Below are 19896 nucleotides of genomic sequence, written 5' to 3' on the forward strand. Positions count from 1 at the left end.
GTGAGCACACAGACTGTTGTCCATGTTTAATTTGTTTAATTTAGATTTTTAGTACTTGAGGTTGATGCTCACAGGCTATTTTCAAATCTTGTGTACCAGAGTGATTAGAAATTATGCAGAACAAATATCTTATCAAATTCAGCATTTTAATATTCTTCCTCACTCATTTCAAATTAAGACGGCTCAGATTTGCTGTGTAGCTGTTTGTGGTTTTGATAACCGAAATTCAAACCATTAAATTAATCGTCGAAGATGTGATACAGGATGAAAACTGACAATTACTTTTATTTACAATTCCAAGTGTTTTATTTTTGATTGATTTACTTGTTTCGCTCCTCATTCACCCAGAAAACTGATATAAACTTGGTTAGGTTCAGAAACAGACAACTGCCAAGTCACTTGGGGGCGATAAGAATGAGCACTGGGTACTTGATTATGTTGACTTGTCTGATGTTAGCGCCAGGTTCTGTGATTTATTGCTTGCTTCTGTCTAATATTGTTGAGAAGAGTGCCAGCAAGGAAGAGACTGCTCTGCAGCCTTGTCTCTGTGTGTCAATGTCATCGGTGAGATAGTAACCCACACACAGCAGCACTATAGGACTCCTCCTAATTTGAAGTCGAAACCTTACTTAAGCTACGTATTAATCATTTTTTCCACCTTGACCCCTGGCACATTTTTTTTTTTTGTCTGCCGACCAGCGTTTGCCAGCCAACAGGCAGAAGTGATTAAGTATTGAATTAGATCTAACTTTCACCATGGTCTCTCAATTTGTCTTTCAAGGAAAACACTAAAGGCAAAAAGTGGCTTCTTGATGTAATTTTTTTCTCATGTATTTGTGAACCAAATTATTTGAGGACAGACGCATGCGTAGAAATAGCATATAACTAGATTATAAACTAAGCAATAGGCCCCTCCAAAAAGAAATGCCCTACCTGTCTCCTCCATTCCAGCCCAGCAGGACAAAGAGACCACCCAAATACTACTAAGCTCTCTCACTATGGAACAGAGATAGAAAATAAGAACAGCAACATCGCTGAAAGGGCTCAGTAGATTTCATTTCCACTTAAAATAACATATGTTTCTTCAACACGACTGTTAAATTACAGACTGAAAGTCTGACATGCCATCCTTACATCCATACAGACTAAAAGCTTGTAAAAAAAAAAAAAGAAAAAAGTCACAGAGGGGTTTGAACATGGGCTAAATTTACTACAGCAGCAACAAGGGGTCCTGAGAGACAACAGCAGCAGCATGATCTGGCCTGGGGATCTCGCTCTGTGATATTGATCGGCTGCACACCGAGAGCGAGTGACCAGCAGGTAGTAGTTGTAGAGCGTGAACTGACTGCCATCGTGGTGATAACTAGACAGGAGAGAGTCTGTTCAACAATGATCTGGAAGGAGGTTTGAAGCTCGGCAGACTTCCTCCTCCTCCTTTTAAAAGCAATGTTCACTGCAGAGCTTTTTTTTTTTCTTCTCCCCAGTACAATATTTAACCTCCAGCCCTGAACTCAGTGCAGAGATAAAACTGAAGAGTCTCCACTTTCCCTTCAGTCTCTCTACTATTTGTTGTTGCTGCTAAAGAAGAGCCTCACTGCCTACCGATAAAGCCTCAGGAGCTGGAATAAATACACCAGTGGTCTTTTTTTGCTATCCTGAAGTCCTTATCTTCTTCATGGACTTTCACTATCATTTATATTTAATTTACAATTTTATGTAGAATTTCTGGCTTGTTACTGTCTTTACCGGGACTGAAGTATTGACCTGTTTGAGAAAACGTGTGATTCGATTGATAAGATAATCCTTTCATGAAATTAATCAAAGCTAAAGTGGCATCATTATGAACCAACATTTGTGCCGCTAAAGTACATCTGGACCCATAAAATATCCTCATATTTCCTAGTTGCTGTGTAGTCGTGCGGAACAAACAATGGACCTGATGACTCTCACCAGATGGATGGTCAAACCAACACAGAAGTACCCTCATGGCGAATCGTGGAAAACACACGTCATAGATGAAACGCATCCTTTGGCTACCTTCAAAATTAAAATCCTGTGGAGGAACTGATGAGCCATTAGTTCCCCCCTCATGAATCTCCCTGTGGCTGCACTCCTTAAACCGCAGTCGGCAACATCGTCTTGACCTTGTATACAAATGATCATCAAACTCTTTCAATCCTGCCTTTGGATGCTCGGATCATGGAGGTCTGGTGGCAATGAGGTGAGGAATCACAAGACTGAATAAAAATGAAGTCAGAAGAGAAGGTTTTGACAAGATGTTTTGTCTGTTATTAGAAGCAAACTCTATTGTAGTTTGTAATTTTCAAACAAAACATGTTTTGGGTTGCATGAAAAAAAACACGTTTTTATGCAATTCCAGGAGCGTATTGTTCCTCTTCATTGTACCTTTCGTGTTTCTGACATTTCAAATCAATATGCAACTTGTTTTTGAAAAGTACAACATCTTTAAGTCTCAATTCACGACAGATTTTTCTGTTTCTCACCTCGCCTCAAGGTTATTTTCTTTAAATAAACTGTGTAACTTGAGACACTCAAAGTTAAAATATCTGATAGGAGAGATTGTATAAGCATGAATAAGCTCATCATTATACTGCAGTTGTAAGAAAGGCTGCGTTTAAGAATAGCCTAAAATAATTTTACAATGGATAAAATCACTGGGATAGTACTGTCAGCGTGTGGATGTTTCACTTTCTTTCTTAACCTACGTCTTGATATCGACGTTAGCGTGTAGGTTTATTGAGAAATGAGTCCACACTGGAAACAAACAAACAAACAAATAACGTTAGGAATATTGCCTCATAAAAAAATTGCATGTATGACTTGAATTTAGTGCGTCCAATCCTTAGGTTGATCTTAAGGTAAAATCTCTTTGGTGAAGCACCATCATCAAATCTATCCCCCTATTGATCAGCCACTCATCCATCTGAATATACCACTTCATCCAGATTAGGTTGCTGGGGCATTTGGTCTTATCCCAGCTGGCACGAGGCAACACAAACACAAACAGTCACACACTTATACACTCCAATGGCTAATTTAGAGTCGCCATTGAACCTAACAAGCATATGCTTTGTTTGTGGCAGGAAGATAGATCTGGTCTATGAATCCCTCCTTTCTACTGAATTATTTGGAGGCCAGAGAGGTATTAAAAGCATCCCCCTCTCACAGAAATTAAAGCTACAACTAAAATATGAACACTGAGTGTATTTTTAAAGATTTGCATTAAGCACAGCATGTAGGGAAGCTTACAAGTAGCAACGATTCGTCCCACACCGAGTAGTAACTCTGATTAAATGCTGGATGTGTGCTTTAATAAAATCAATATTAATCTAACCTTCACCTCACCCCCACCATCCCCTCAGATACATTATGATTCTCCTATTTTTGTGTCCATCACGCCATCCTGTTCCTGTTAAGGCAATATTGCAACAGCGCCTTGAGGGAATATCTAAACCGATGTAATGATGAGAATGTGGTGGACGGAGTTCAAGGTCGCATTCTGCCCCACAAAATATTCTACGAGTCTGAATATTTCCACCCAGAGCAGCGGCTCTGTGCTCGGACTGAAAAATCCACCCAAAGAAAACAACCATGCAAAGGAGCCCAGCTGAAAAACAGCTCTTGTGCTGTAGCTTATGGTGTTTTCAGAGTAATAATCCTGTTATGTTAGCCCAGAATCCATGAATACAAAGAAGGTGCTTGCTTTGATTTCATGTGTGAAGGAAGTAGTGGGATATCTACTGTTTGAAATTTCAATATCTGAGACCTTGTCATTTTGGTGTAATTTGTGTCATTACGTACCGTCACAGACGTTTTCTTCCCGCCAAGGGGAACACTCTGCACTTGGAATATATATAGTCTCACATTACATGAATGTCCATTACTTGGCTTTTTTATTGAAGTAGCAGCAAAATGCTTTAACATATACGGCTTCACAAAGTTTTGCATTCATTTGGTCACAGTGTATTTATGTATTTCAGTGGCAATTTCGTTGCACTTTGATGTATGATAGCATTTTCTTTAGAGCATCCTCTTCGCCACGATGCCAAGTAGGATTGACTCCACCACCGGGAAAGCTAACTTGGATAAAGTATAGACACATGATAAGATGGATGATATCAACATTGCCTGATGAATAGTGATTAAAAGACTGATGTGTTCAAAGCTGAGATGGTCAGTTTATATTAACAGTGCAAAAGCAAGTCTTTCACTTTAGTATATAATCCTCAACATAACGAAACGTTTTGAGAATGAATGCTCATTATTTGTCTTTTGTATGGGTCTAACTGCTAGCCGAAGCTTTATCTATCCACCGTTTACTGGCAAAACGCCCCATTACTTCTGAACAAACCCCTCCTGACAGTAAAATGAACAATGTCTGACTCTAAGTAACATCTTTCACACATTCGCCCCATTAAGAGCCGTCTGCTACAATCGGCATGTTGGTTGTTGTTACTTTAGCTGTTTTATTGCTGCTGCTTCTTTTTGTCATTAGTTCCTAAATCCACGTCTTTCAAGAACAAGTGTCATGTATTACTGCCAAAAATTCTATCTCTGTAGCAAGAGCACTTACAGTTGAAAGTAATGGATTTTAGCTTAAAACAAAATAAAATATCTGCACCATCCAACTAACCGATGCAAGTCAAACAGAAATGAATGAGTGAATCACTCCTGAGAGAGGTGGGCACTTCCAGTGTGTCAATGTGATGCTTTCCTTTTCTGTAAATTGCACAACACTGGATTTAAAGGAAATATATGAGTATTTTATAATTGCCTGTGAATGGAACACTGTGTTTGTGTTCTGGCTGCTGTTTTATATTTAGTACCACCCGTGTACCGACACGCTCTTTCTTGGTGTTTCCCTCCACAGAATAGGGAGAGAAAGAAGCAAAGTTAATGTAAGGATTTCAAATAGCCTGCAGTGACCTCATTCCATCATATTTTCAAAGCTCAGCCCGACACGGCGGGTAAAGAATTGAGGCATAATTAGCCGCAGCAGTGGCAGCTTCAGTGAAAATCCTGTCTGGCCCTGTGAATGCATTCAACACCAGCAAGGCCTGAATGATCACGTGTTGTCTCTGATTGGTTGATTAGCATAAGACTGTTTTCCGGTATGTGTGTGTGTGTGAACTACAGTATTTCTGGTTTATGACCTTTTTTTTTTTTTTTTATCAAACTCACTCACTAAATTTGCACGTATAAAACACTGTTACTATATATATTTGCTGGTGGTGTGTTTTTAAATGAATGGGCTGACATGTTGGGAGATATTCACTTCGTGTGTCTATTCACAAAAGATTGTTCACATTTGTTTGTAAAAGTTTAGGCTTCACCCGAAGGATCTGAACAGGCTCACTGTCGGCCTTCCCTTCTATGCCAGTTTGCAATATTTGGGGGGCATGACGTCTCATACCAAGTATAAGGCACCATCAATTAGGGATGGCTATGGCTCAGTTGTTAGAGAGCAGGTTGGTTCTCAATGTTTCGCGTATGCGAAGCAGCTGCCTCCAGTGGTGGTCTAAATGTGTGCATGAATGGGTGAAAGTGACTGATGCTGTAAAGCACTTTGTGCTGATAAATCAGTGGAAAAATACCATATAAGTAAACTGTTTGAACGTCAGACTTCCTCATATTTGTCACATGATATTACGACATTACTGCGCTCCTTAGTTGCTTTTAAATTGAAATATCTGGAAAATCTTCATATACACTCAGAAAGTGCAGAATATGGTTTTGCATTAAAGTTGTTTCAAAACAAAAAAATATAATAAATGCTGCTGATGTGACGCTCTTTACCAGCCCCAAAGGGGGGGGGCCTAGACTGAAAACCACAGGTGTATACTAAACTTGACTTTCATTTCTCGTGTTTTACGACATCTTTTTTGGGGGGAATCTGACACTGTTCCTTTAAGGGTTGTCATTATTTCTTATCAAGACAGCTTGCAATCTCCATTTACTTAGCAGTGCTGTGTGTGCATTCACCACAGAAATAATGCTTTCATCTTTTCTGATACAATCAGATGGGGAAAAAAAAAAGACCTCATGTGCCGCCAGAATGATAAATACTGAGCTGCCGCTGATGGATTGCGCCCAAAAAGGACTATAGCAGACAGTCATAAAAGTCACACAGGCCTCTTTTTTCCTGACATAAGAAGAGAGAGGCTACATATTGACAGTGTGCTGTGAAGCTGCCTTCACGCTGCCGCTGTGGAGGAGAATTATTTATCCCTGGCACTATTCCTGGGAGGATGCTGTTGACAGCGTCTCATCTCACTATCTGAGAACCGCTGGCTTCCATTAGGGAGAGGAATTGCATTGCGATGTCTTTGTGGGCGAAGTCACCAGTTGCGCCACTTTAAGAAGCTTGGAAAGCAGCAAAGTGAAGAATTTCTGAGGCAAAGAAAGAAAACATTTATTGTTCATGAATGTGGTGTCACACAGATCCTGTCAGAAAAGAACAAAGAGGTGAGGTCTTGGTTTGAGGTCTCTGAAGTAATCCTGCCTCCCCTCGTCTCTTTCAACAGGCGGCTGGACTTTGGAGTTGCTCCGCTTTTCGAGAGCAATCAGCACATTCGTGTAAAAGCGATACATTGCGATTCGCAAGAAAAAGACGGTCTAACATTCCACATGACGACTAAGTTTTACATTTGTGATGCCACTGTAGTTTATATATATCCATATAAAAATGTACAGAATAACATTTTTTGTGTCTCAGTGCAAAAGATATATTTCAAAAGAATTTCAGAAAAGCCGTGCCCTTGGTAAGTGTCCACCCGTTTCCCCCTTCCCCTGACCTGTGCCCCTACGGTAAAATAACGGGCCCGTTTACAAGACCACCAATAAATAACCAACAGAAGCAGTTTTACAGTCACCGTCAGATAGCAGCAGTGTTTCAGCTTTGACTTTAAATACATATTCACAAACGACAGTGTGACACTGTACACCCACAATTCATCAGAACTTTAAGTATAGATAATAATTATAATTACATTTGTATCGATAGTAATTACCATGACAATAACAACAGAAAAAAAAAAAATCCAGTGTGTCACATCGGCATTAAAGTATTTACATTGCTATTTCAAGTTCTGTGGCTTCATTTCCCATGTGTGAATTTCCCAAGTAAAAGAAGGCAATGTAAGTGTCTCTAAGGTAAAAGGCTGGGAGTGGGGAGTCTATCAGCTGGTGCAGATGCTGTTGATGGAGATGATGGCCGGGTCCACCAGGCCCAGCTCCTCGTGCTCGTTCACGCACAGCTGATAGCCGCAGCCCCGCCGGCGCTTCAGCGGGGTCACCTTGGCGTCGGGCTTGGCGCGAGGCGGCAGGAGGAAGCCCACGCTCCCGGCGATCAGCATGTGCCAGATGCTGTGAATGTAAAAGTAGTTCTCCTCCGTCTCCACGAAGGCGTAGAGCGCCACGGCCGACGTGGCGATCATGGTGCCCGGGAAGAGGAAGAACACCCAGCGCTTCCAGGTAGGCGGGTAGCAACGGCGGCGGCGGATGGTGCGCACAGTCTGACGGACCAACAGATACAGAAAACAATGTTTTCAATGCCTCTAGTTACACCTATTCTTTTAAAAGCAGGCTGTAAAATAACATAGTGGAGTTTGAAGGTATTTCACACTTGATCTGATAGTGCTTTGCGCCACACCAACGTCAGTGCTGACCATGTTGGTCGTGTTTACGCAAACTGTTTGTTCATTTTCACTCAAATTATATCCTTATATATTCAAATTATATATATTAAAAACTCTTACACATAATATTTCTACACAAAACTATATTCTTCTAAGACTGCACCCTTTCACCGAAAGGTTGTTTCTCCTACCCTTTGCTATAATAAAACACATTTAGAGTTGCAGAGATTAAAGTTGTATTATGCCGTCTCCAATCAAACAGGATTTCTTCCCTGAAATAAATATTGTTAGAGTTAATTGATTTATCTAAGCTTTTCCAAGCTTGTTCATCACAAAAGCCAAATGTCACAAACTGAGGTCGCAAATAGTTTGTCCCCATTTCACAGGAACATTCTGGGGCCGAGCTTTAATGGTCTTAAGTGTAAAATGGAAAGACAGAGGTGCTTTGCCTCCATTGCTAATATAATAGAGTCAGTGGCTACAGCTTATTTCACAGGTTTAATATGACCAGTCTGCTATCTGTCACTATTCACAAGACCTTGACTACCATAAACTCCTGCTGCATTGCAGGATTTCGGATTTTTCTTCTATATTTTATTGTAGTTTCTTACTAAGTGCTGCAATTCTAGACACCTGTGTTTTAAAACGCGCAGTCGCTGATAAGAGTAGCAAGCACCAAGCAGCAGCGAAAGTAACAATGGGAGTTCAGGGGGGCATACAGAGGCTGTGCATCATTTTCTTTTTCTTTCTGTGCATGCTTACACATCTGCAGACATTCACACATTGCGATCCTCTGACAGGTCCTGATCTATTTCTGTCTTGATGATGGACTTGATTATGTAAATAATTAATTTAGGGCAGCCTGAGGTGTAAACGCTCTCTGCCCAGCCTAAACAGCAACAATATAGATTTATTTAGCAACACGACCTCAGCTTATGATAGTTTCAGCTAAAATGTCAAATGGAGCAAACAGACTTATTTTGAGTTGTGAGACATAAAGAACCCCAAGAAAAAGCGTCATTAACTTAAATCCTGGTTTTCGTTTGTAATAACGTCCATCAGTCTGAATCAAACAGTGGAGCCTCATCCAGACTTGCTCAGTGATTGGATTAAAGTCCGTTGTGGTTTGTTCTGGTTTTTATGAGGTGTTGAGATGAAGACAACAAGCAGTGTGTCTCTGATTATTAACTCTGTCACATCTCTTCTAATTTACCGGTTTTGAAAGAAGACATTTGGCTGAAAAGCTGCAGGTTAGGTTCAACTTTCTCCTATATAGTTATTTTTAAATGCACGCAAACAGAAATGTGTTCAGAATTTTGCAAACGTGTCCAGGTTTGTTTATGTTTATGAATGTTTTGATATGATCATATTTATTAACAACTGAAAATCTAAGAGCTTAAAAAAAGCAGTTTATTTTTGTTGTACAGGGTTGTTTGAAAATATACCTTTTGTTTTCCCTAAACTCAGACAAGCTGTCATTTCTAGTAAACCAGCTGCAAAACACGTACATTTAAAAAGAGACTAAAAGGGACTAATGAAGCATCTGCTTGTGTATGTTAATGAAAGAGTCTTATTAAGTGCTCTCTATTCATGAGCTGTTTCAAAGAACTGTAATATTTCATCACTGTGGGCCTCTCTCAGTCTAAAAAAGGCAAGATTTTTGTAATGTGATTTATAAACATACTTACTTAATTGAAGTTAGCATTGGCTGAAATCTAATAATGATGAAGAGCCCCACCTAAGAAATGTATCACCAGCCACCACTGGTTCTGTTACACCAATTGCAGAAGCTTTATGTATAATATGTGCAGGGTTTTGCAAAATAAGTAAAAATTCTGCCTAAATCCTTGGGTCTTCGGTTTGTTTTGTGTTTTTTCTTTTCTTTGTTGCTGCATTTTGTATGTGGTTGACCGAATACACTATTACTACTACCAAAAAAAAAAAAAAAAAAAAGCTGACCAGCCACAACATTACGACCACCTGCCTAATATTGTAATGGTCCCACTTGTTCTTCACTGCTTTCTGACACACTTCAATCAAAACCTTAATCAACGTAGTGTGTCTGTTGGACTGGAGCACAAAGGCCAACCTTTACTTCCCATGTGCATCAGTGATCCTGTTGCTGGTTCACCATGTTTCTTTCTTTTAGCATTGAAGACAAGGAAAACGGCCCGCATGAGCTGTCGATTGAAGATGCTCTGACTCAGTCTTTCAGCTATAACAATCGGACCCTTCTCAAACTGACTCAAACCCTTGTGAATGCTGTCTTTTCTTCTTCTACCACAGCTTTAAGGACAAAATGTTTACTTGCTGCCTAGTATATCCCACCTGGATAATCCCTCCAGCTGTCTGTGGTCATAATGTTATATGTTAAGGCAGCACAGAAGCCTTCAGCAAACCACCATCTGAAGAAGACAGGGCTTTTCTTTTTTACACTTCCGCACTTTGCACTAAACATTTTGCACTTTATAATCTGTATGAATTGATCTCCAAGGCCACATATTTCAAAGCTCTTACTGCTTTAATTTAATGAACACTTTTTTATGGAGAACAATATTTGGTTTGGGCACTCTCACAAGGACGAGCCATTCAAAAATAGACACGGACGGGTTTTCATTGAGGAACCAGCAGGCGCCTGAGTTTTATTGTAGGAACACGGTGGTAGTGTTCTTCATAAATCTCCACTGGTTTTACTGTATGGTCTTTGTCTTCACATCTTCCCACTGCAGTAAAAGTCCATCACACTAATCATACTGAGCTGATAGACTGATGATTGGCCGCTGACTGCTTTGTCTGTCTCGTTATTTATGCTCATGTTCCTCTAGGCAGTTAACAAGCTATGATGTCTCTGTTTGTTTAATCCACAGAATGTGCTCATTCTTTCTGTAAGTATCCCCAGAATGGCTGCGAGTGCGGCACAAAGAGAACTGAGCGTTTCGTTTCATTTCATTCCGTCACTATTTTCACCGCTTCATAAACACTGATTGCTTGCATTATACTTCTTCTCTTCAGTTGCAGACTTCCTGCTCCACCGAGGGAAATATAAGCCATTCAAGAATGACAAAAATAATTACATGTATTCGAGCAGTAAATGGCTCTTTGATGAAATTATTTAGCGGTTTCCATTTTTAGATTAAAAACTAACCGTTTATGTGAAGCCAAGTAAAGATAAACGTGAAATGTGGGTTTTCTGTCTCACTTCCTTTTAAGCTGCATTTCTTCTCTTTCTTTTTATAATTGTTTTGTTTGGTAAAGACAAACAATTGCCGAGATAGACGGGCTTTTCATGCATGAATCAGGGCCCTCGTTTAGCTTGCAGCGTTACGTATGTGTGGCATTGACAGATTTGAACTTCTCCCCTTCCTCTTACTGCTAATGACACCCCTGCACGGCAGCAGACGCTCTGTGCCCTCCGCTTGACTGATCTAATTCGGTTGTGTCTGGGAACATTCAGAATGCCAAGCTTTGCAGAAACATGACAAGCTGAAATGAAAAGGCTCTTGTAGGAAATGTGCGGCTCTCGAACCCAGCGGCGCAGCGCCGAGGAATGAATGTCGAAATGCAGACAAACGTTACCGAGCTGGTGATGAATTATGGAGTGTCAAGCAATCAAAGCATGAGCCTAGGTTTACCTTTAAAAACTGCAGCATAAGCATGGGGTTTAAGGGATTTCATATGAGAAAAACTTGCAGTGCACACGGTTTATTCCTGTGGCTAACGAGCATGCAAACCTCATAAGAAGATCAGACACTATCTCCCGATGTTCCCATTCATCACACTTTATTACAATAATGAAAACCAGGATCAGTTGTAACTGAACTCCCATGAGGAAAATGTTAGACCTCACCACTCTGAATATGCTCAGTTCTGACATGCAAAAACCTCTGTGACCCTCGGAGCTATGTTCAGTAAGAGGGTCACCAATGTCCAAGGGATTTAAACATAGAGATCCGATGAACCATAACCTGCAGGCAGATTAATCTGCCCATTACAGAAACATAAACTAGTGAGGCCACAGTGCCAACCACCTCTACAATAACTGAATCAACCCCTATATAGAAACAAGAATAGACATCCTTTGTTGAACTCAAGCACTTTATCCCATACTCCCTTGAGAATCAATAATGGATTGTAACATACGAGATGACACATAACAACAATACAACATGGATGAGTAGTGGCATTCGAAGAAATTGATGCCTGCTGAAAGCGTCGTTTTGAACGATACTGCTCTGAGAGAGAGAGAGAAAAAGTCTACAACAATATCAAAGGGAAAAAGAAAACAAGAAAACCAGGAGGAGGCTTGACCTTGCAACACATAAGGCAGATGTATGTAAAGATAAATGAGATTTCTCTTTTGTTAAGGCTCATATGGACAGCACAACGAATGTAAGAACATTATGGCCAAAATAATTAAACTATGTCAAGTACAACTGATGAATACATACAAATCTAGAAAATAGCCTAACTTCCCAGGACATCGATTTTTTGCAATGAATGATTTAGATATTTATGTTTCAGCTTTTTAACTGACTTTCTGGTTGCACTTTTTTTTTAAATTAGCATTTTGTATATTATTTACTTTGTTTACAGCACTCTTGACTCCTTGCAGTTGTTTTAAAGTGCTTTATGAATAAATATGGATTGGATTGGATGAGATTGGTTTAGGCTATTAGCTTTCAGTTTAATATGGACAATGACAACCACAGTCTGAGTTAGTTGGCACAACAGGAGGCTACATTCAGGTGAGCTATCGTTACTTACAGCCTGCACTCTTAAAATACCACAATATTCTCTCTGTTAAATATTTGTGCAAAACAAAGACGCACAATTACTCACATTTATATGGTTGTTGAAGCATTTGCAATGTTGGTTAAAACCATGGCTAATAGACACACATATGAACATAATGTCAATTTCTTTTTTTTTAAGTAAAATACTTGAAAATATATAATATTATGGGACCTCTACCTGAAGAACCTGTTACAACCAACACTGTCGGTGGCAGACACATAAGATCTGCTTGTTCCAAATTGTAAAGGCTTGAAATGAGTTGAAGATATCGACATGCATCCATGGAACTGTTACAGTTATCCCCAGTTTCCTTGCATCAGATGGTAATGTCGTCAAAGGGCGTATGTCAACAAGCCAGTGTTGATTTTCAGATCTGTTACAGCCAAAACCAAATAAGAAAAGGCCAGAAGGTTTATAAAAATCTCCCAGAGCTGTGTGCATTAAATTTATGGCAATGTTGGTAATCAGAGAAAAAAAGCTTTTTTGGCTGTGGTAAAATATACTTATTCCCTATGTCTTTGAGCTGAAGCTGGAGGGTTTACATGGTGGAATTAAACAGCACTTCATCCTGCACTATTTCTGCAGGATCCTCCGGCTCACAGAAAGATAACTCTCAGAGCTACAACTCCCACACTTTATTCAACGCAAAGCTTTCTCCAAGGAAACCACAAACCTTGTTTTCAAACTCATGTCAGAGGTTCGGTGTTAAAGGCTTTTTTTTTTTTCCAACAACCTTGCCTGAAAGACTATTATTTTTTATCTTCTCAGTTCAGGGAGCACATTATGACTCGAAGAAGAGTCAGTGAAAGTACAAGCTGAGTTATAATGGAACTACAACCCATGACTAATACCCACAGGCTGCAAAAACTTTTAAAGCCCCTTTCTGTGTTAATGTAAAATGGCTTCATTGGTCAGAAAACCACAATTTCATTCCGCGCATGTGTTGCAGACTCTCTGTTTGAGTGACAGATTAAATGCTTTGAATCTTATTAGCATGAGGAATGATAGAAGACCAGTTCAGTCACATTACATCTGTATGTTTGAACAAGCTCCTCCATGAATGTTAAACACACATTTGTACAAAAATCATTCTTTTTTTCTTTTTTTTAAATCTTGTGTCAAATAGCCTCGATCGAGTGAAAAAACTGAAATATTCTACCTGGAAAACAGAAGTTAAACTATTTCAAAGCTGGTGTTTGGTTGTTGTGTTTTTTTTTACATATATCCATGAGCTGTTTGAATAATATCCCTAATTATCATTACATTTCATTAATTAATGAATTGATTGATTTTACCTCTGAGCCTGTTCTTTCGTGCAGATGCAACATGTCAGTTTCACTTCCAGGATCAATTAATATTTCAGTTCAATTGTGTTTGACCATGTGAAGATCTAGTTCTGCTATGGACCGCTCTCCTGCACTGTTGGAAATGTGTGTGTTTCTCTTACCCAGGCCATGGCCATGATGCCCAGAGCAAACAGGCTGGGTCCCAGCAGGTTCCACAGACCGTGACGGTCCAGCTGCAGAGCCATGGACAGAGACATCGCCCCGAGCAGATACAGCACCTTGACAAAAAAAACAAATGAATCAATGAGTGGCCTCCATAAACACTGGCACTACCGCTGCATCCCTCAGTAAATACGGGGACTGTTTTTGTGTGGTCAAGCAACAACTCCTCGACATTTGTTGAGCGTAACACACGGGCTGTTATCTTCTCTCTGCACAGGTTTGAAGTTTTGATGGAGAGCCCCTGCAGCTAAAAAGGTCCATAAAGAGTTAACATTAAAGTCATTTTTGCGAAATTGAAAAATACACAACACCTTACAACAGAGCTGTTTTTAACTCCTGTGTATTCTTAGCTTTGGCTCTTGTCACCCTATAAATATGAGCATAAGAAGGATTGCACAATCTGTTGCTGGCAGCGTGCTTCGTGTTCATCTATAAAGTTGCAGTTTTCTCTGTTTGAAGATTTTCTATCTTCTATCTAGACAAACATACACATTTGGAATGAAGAGTGAGAATAATGTGTTCGACATTATTCTATTTATCCACTTCATTGGTAATCTACACATGAAATATTTCCAGTCTCATCCTAAAGCACTTCGACACAAAAATCTAGTGACATAAAGATGAAATCTTGTGAGGAAAGACATGAACGGTTAGCAAACAGTTAGAAAGCATCATTTATTAATTGTGTGCACTTAAGTGTTTGTAATTAAAATTGATCAATAAATCAGGCAGTCTGGTCATGCCTTTTCCCAGCAAACCTTTCTCCTTTTAACTTTTTTATTAGAAGGAGCCATGATGAAAACAAAACAATGGAGGGTGAAACTAATAACTGTTTTATTCAAACACATTACTCGCACATTTATCATGAATGGGGTGAAGGCACTCATCCTCCCACACTTTGAAAATCTCTGTTGTAGACACACTACACAGTGCTAACCCTCTGCATGAGTGAGAGCCACAATACAATAATGAATAAATTCCAACAATACAACGTTATGCTATAAATAATACCATTTATATATTTTTGCCGTGCTCACAATTGGACATAAAGCCACAGGATATTAAGGAGACAAAGCGCGAGAGAGAAAAATCAATAAGCTCTGCTACACATGCTTTGGGAGAACTTAAGACTGTCCAAGAAGCCTTGGGTGTGCATTCTTCTGTCTGGTGGGCAACGCAAGGAGAAATTGGGCATTTTTGAGCTGGGAAGCGATGACCCGCCTGCAGGAGAATAGAACTAATTGGCACAAGCCAAGGAGGAAAGGAGCAGCATGGTGCAGCCCGAGGACTCGGTGCAGCCACAGTCATCAGTCATCCTGCACGGTCGAATCATACAGCGGCGCCTAAACACGAATGCACTGTATGCAAGGCATGAATGCACTGACACTCACAGGGAGGGGTTTCGCTGTAATGAATCATTACGTGTCACCGTGACAGACGAGCTTGGAGGAATTCTGGGAGGAAGTCTATTTTTATCTGCCACATATATTTTCACGCCTCCCAATATGCAGAAATCAGCCTCGTGCTTCATTTGTGTGGATTACAACGTGCCTGTTGGTGACGACACTGAGCAGTCCCACAAGGACTGAATAAACATGCCTGAAGTTAAGATCATTTCAACCACTTTCAAAAGGATAGCACAGTCAACAGTAGAAAAAAATGCTCATTTAAAATCATGAGATCCAGGGCACCTTTGTGACAAGGTCACACTCACATGAGAAAACGATAGGTGGTCACGTGATGGTTTTTTGGGTTGTAAACGGTTAAAGAAGGCTCGCTGCAAATGGACAAGAAGATAGATTAATTACTGATAATTCCCTATTTTTTTTAATAGAAGTCCTTTGTCAAAAAGGGACCAACTCAGCCTGTTGCAATGCAGCAAGGCTTCCTTTATGGGTTTCAATGAGAAGGTTGTGTATTCTCAACCAAAATAGATAAAGCTGAAGCTCCAGCATGCACTAGAAAAGAAAATAACAGAGCAATGAAAATAAAATCTGTGTAACAAGTGTACATTACAACAAGCTCAAGTTGGAATGGGCTGTCTTCCAAATCCCATCTCACACTGTCAATATCTCTGTGTGTGAATGGGTTAATGTCATTTGTAAATGTTAAAGCAGTGAAACTTTGGCTAAGTACATTTTCTTTTTAAATCAAGAAGCCAGCAGCTCTCACAGGTGAGTTATTGCAGAGAGGCATGAGGCGGTACTTTGCCATTTTAATTATTTTCTTGAAGTGATCTGCTCTCATTGTTTCCTAATACACCCTGCAGTAAAGAGGGGCGAAGGTAAATCCCAGTTGCTGTCTGCATAAATGTCTCACTTCAAAGAATCATGAGCCTCAGTAACACCTCCAAACCATTGTCTTGGGTGACATTTTTTTAGCTTATAAGTAGACAGAATTCCACCAACCTATAACCCAGAGGCACGAACCCAGTTTTTTTTTTTTGTTTTTTTTTATTAAGATAACATAGTCTTTAATATTTTTAGACAGTTTGCTTTTTATACTTTATGTATTGGATACGCAAATGAGAGTATGGATTTATGCTCACTTGCTTTTAAAAACACCTTATGGACATTTGCTCATTTCAGGACCTCATGTCTTATTGTAATGGGAACAATGAGGGGTCCAGTGTACCTCTTTCATGGGGCCTCTAGGAATTTAATAATGAGTCAGAAACTTTTATTGTTCTGAGGTAGTCAAAATGAGATTTTTACATAAAACACTTCCAGAGAGGACAGATGAGGAACCACTGCCCCATTGTACCAAAACTCCCAAATCATTGAGAACTTTACACAACTGTTGAAAACCTGCCAAAGCTGCAAACATTTCATGAAAAACATAAAAGTCCTTTCATCTGATTTATATGATTCAGATACGATAACCTTCAGCTTGTTGAGACTAATAAATCTCCTCAAGTTCTTAAATTTTGTGAACTATCACAAAGTCCTTGGAGCATATTGTGCTGACCTATCTGTGAGCGTTGAAGGTCCAAAAGTCACAAGCTCACACAATCTCAAATACTTGTGGGTGTCTCTCCCTCTCCTGTTGTGGCCAAGCTCATTAAAGAACACACACACACACACACACACACACACACACACACACACACACACACACACACACACACACACACACACACACACACACACACACACACACACACACACACACACACACACACACACCTAAACAAACAACCCAATACAGACATACAGCGTGTCTACACAAACACACAGAGCTCCACTTGCCAGTCCCGACATGTGCGATTTGATTAGCGACCGCATACTGCAGTGCTAAGCAAAAATGAAAACTCTAGAGGACAGCAGATGTTCGTACCCCCCCGCGCTACTCCACCTCCTCTCTCTCTGTCTCATTTATGGACGTGGGCACACACACACACACACACACACACACACACACACACACACACACACACGCACACACACACACACACACACACACACACACACACACACACACACACACACACACACTTTTCTTGAGATTGCTCCATCTTGGTTTGCAGCCAGGGAGTGACCCAGGGAGAAGGTGCACCTGTTAGTGTTTACCGTTATCCACCACAATATGTCCACAACCACAGAATTCAGCATCTCACGCAGCTGATTATAACATGTTGATCTTTTAATTTAGGACTAAAAAACTGAGGCATATGTGGTGCTCATTTATAGCTCTCCTGCTCGGCTCCACCGCTTCCCAGTCCTCTAATATCTCTCTGCTTCGGGGCTTTTCACAACTTGTCTCTCACTACACTAATATTGGAGCTCTCAGTTTCACGTGCTGCCAGACTGCACGGCAGCAGATATGCGAGGACGCCCGGTTCCAGATGTCTGAATTGCTGCCCACGTCGCAAAAAGTGACAAGTAAATCAAACAGGTCAAGGTGCTCTCCTGAATGGCCGCTTGTCCGTTTAGCACCGTAACTCAGACAATCAGCACATTCGTGGGTGAAGTCTGGGGTTGTGACCTCTGCGGCGCTCTAAAGAAGCTGAGCTGATGTGCCGCTTGTTAGCTCACAGCTTAGGGCAGGAAGAAATGCTGGTCTGCGGCGCAAGCACTTTATGAGGTGACAGGTATGAGCAGGTAACAATAAAACAATGTGAGGTAGTGAAGATGGTTTGATCAGTGTCGGCACGACAAAGTCATGTAGGAACCCGTTTCCACGGTAAATCACTAAATGACATGTGTATGACAACAGAACACGATAATGTAATTACTTGAAAGTGGTTCAGTGATGTAAATCAGTTCTTCACGATATGACCAAGTAACGATGTATAAATACAAGAATATGTATCGATCTGGCTATGAGTGAGACTTTTCTTTATGATATCAAAGCGTTATGTTTTTTTTTTTTTATTTAGATAAGTGAAAACACACCTGTTTTATGATGGACTTTAGCCGAGCCATAGCGATGACAGTGACCCACACTGACATCAGTGACCCAAGGAAGTCACAAAACTGAAGCACATCGTACTCCATGATGCAGAAAACCACAATACCCGGCTGGTCACAGGCATGGTAGAACTGTGAGGGGAGACAGGGAGGAAAGCAGATAAAACATTGTGTTAGTACAAATCAGAACAGATGGATGTGCAGTCGTGTTTTTCTTTGTTATCCAGCAGCTAAGCTATTAGGCACACCACTGTGTGATGAGTAGTATGTGTTTTCTTTAATATGTTGCATAGTGCTCAACTGAGCCTGACTATTTGCTTGGTGAATACAATAAGAACAATCATCCCCAATAAAGGGATCTATTTCTCACATCTCAGAAAGTGTGTGCTGACCGTTTCTTTACAAACTTGTGTCTGGGAAAATAACTAGAAAAAGGATAAAAACTCAGGAGTATGTTTAACAAGAATAAAAGAACACTGACGGGAGATCATGTGCATGAAACACCAAGGACTGGCAAACATTCTTTCCTGGTTTTTATACATTTCTGACTAAATGACGCAAAGATAACACAACAACATTGACTTTTTATATATTTTCTAAATGAGAGAAAGCAAACAATCAATAGATTAGTCAGTTAAAACTAGCAAATGTGCAGAACAGAGACAAAAGATCAAATAATGAATCACCAAGCACTATGGTAGGTGGATTTAATAAAAATATGTTGTGCACTACAGTGTTATTATTAGGTCTTTGAAGAATAGCAGGCGGCAATGCATCTGTCAAATGCAATAAGAGAGGAAGGATATTCAATTTAAACAACTTTAAAAGGCTCACTAGAGACATTAGTAAGCTTAATCATTTCTGTCAGAAATCCAGACTGAGCATTCATAATAAGGAGTAAATCATCTGCATACAGTGAGATCTTCCATATTCTGTGCCAACAGTTTTAGCCATCTGGGATTATTTTTAACTCTTTCTACCCGATTTCCATTTTTAAGCTGGTTTAAACTTGATTGTCTGCATTATTTTTTCTCCTCATCTTTGTGCTTCACAGCATACAAAAGCCGATCAGCTAGAGTCCTATAAAAGTGACAGATATCTGTCTTTCACTTATTGCATACTCAATTATGCTCGTATGTGTTTGTATACACAATCAAAGGATGTCAGTCAATGAACATAACCGACTTTATCTTTCTCACATTGCATGATGATGAACAGTCACAGATAAAGCAGCTTTGCAAACACTAAATTTGTGCTGCTATAAGATGTAAATATCCCTAGGCCGCTCTGGTAATGACTCACTGTGGAGAAAAACATGGTGAAGATGTAGACCGAGGCCTCCAGGAGGTAGTGGCTCCGAATGGCGATGGCAACGGGTGGGACAAACATCAGGTTGCTGAGGCAGAGCAGCAGGGTGGAGAGCAGCTGGAAACTGTAGGAGTAGGCCTCTGAGTTGTCTGTGCATCCCCAGCCTTCCCAACCTTACACAAACACGCAAAGATGACATACACACAGAGTAAGTCACGC

General features: G+C 40.2%; 1 protein-coding gene across 1 annotated transcript in view; it reads right to left on the minus strand.

Moving 5' to 3' along the window:
- Positions 1-6411: 6411 nt before the first annotated feature.
- tmem8b (transmembrane protein 8B) overlaps positions 6412-19896 on the minus strand; it is a 33168-nt gene continuing 19683 nt past the window's right edge. The window contains exons 6-9 of the mRNA XM_080467222.1: positions 19672-19850; positions 18355-18501; positions 13900-14016; positions 6412-7535 (exon numbers count right to left, since the gene is read on the minus strand). Coding sequence (XP_080323348.1) covers positions 7200-7535; positions 13900-14016; positions 18355-18501; positions 19672-19850 — 779 coding nt within the window. The 3' untranslated portion in view covers positions 6412-7199. The remainder of the gene's footprint in view (positions 7536-13899; positions 14017-18354; positions 18502-19671; positions 19851-19896) is intronic.

Source organism: Lipophrys pholis (genome assembly GCF_963383615.2).
Source record: "Lipophrys pholis genome assembly, chromosome: 7".
In the NCBI taxonomy this organism is placed as follows: domain Eukaryota; kingdom Metazoa; phylum Chordata; class Actinopteri; order Blenniiformes; family Blenniidae; genus Lipophrys; species Lipophrys pholis.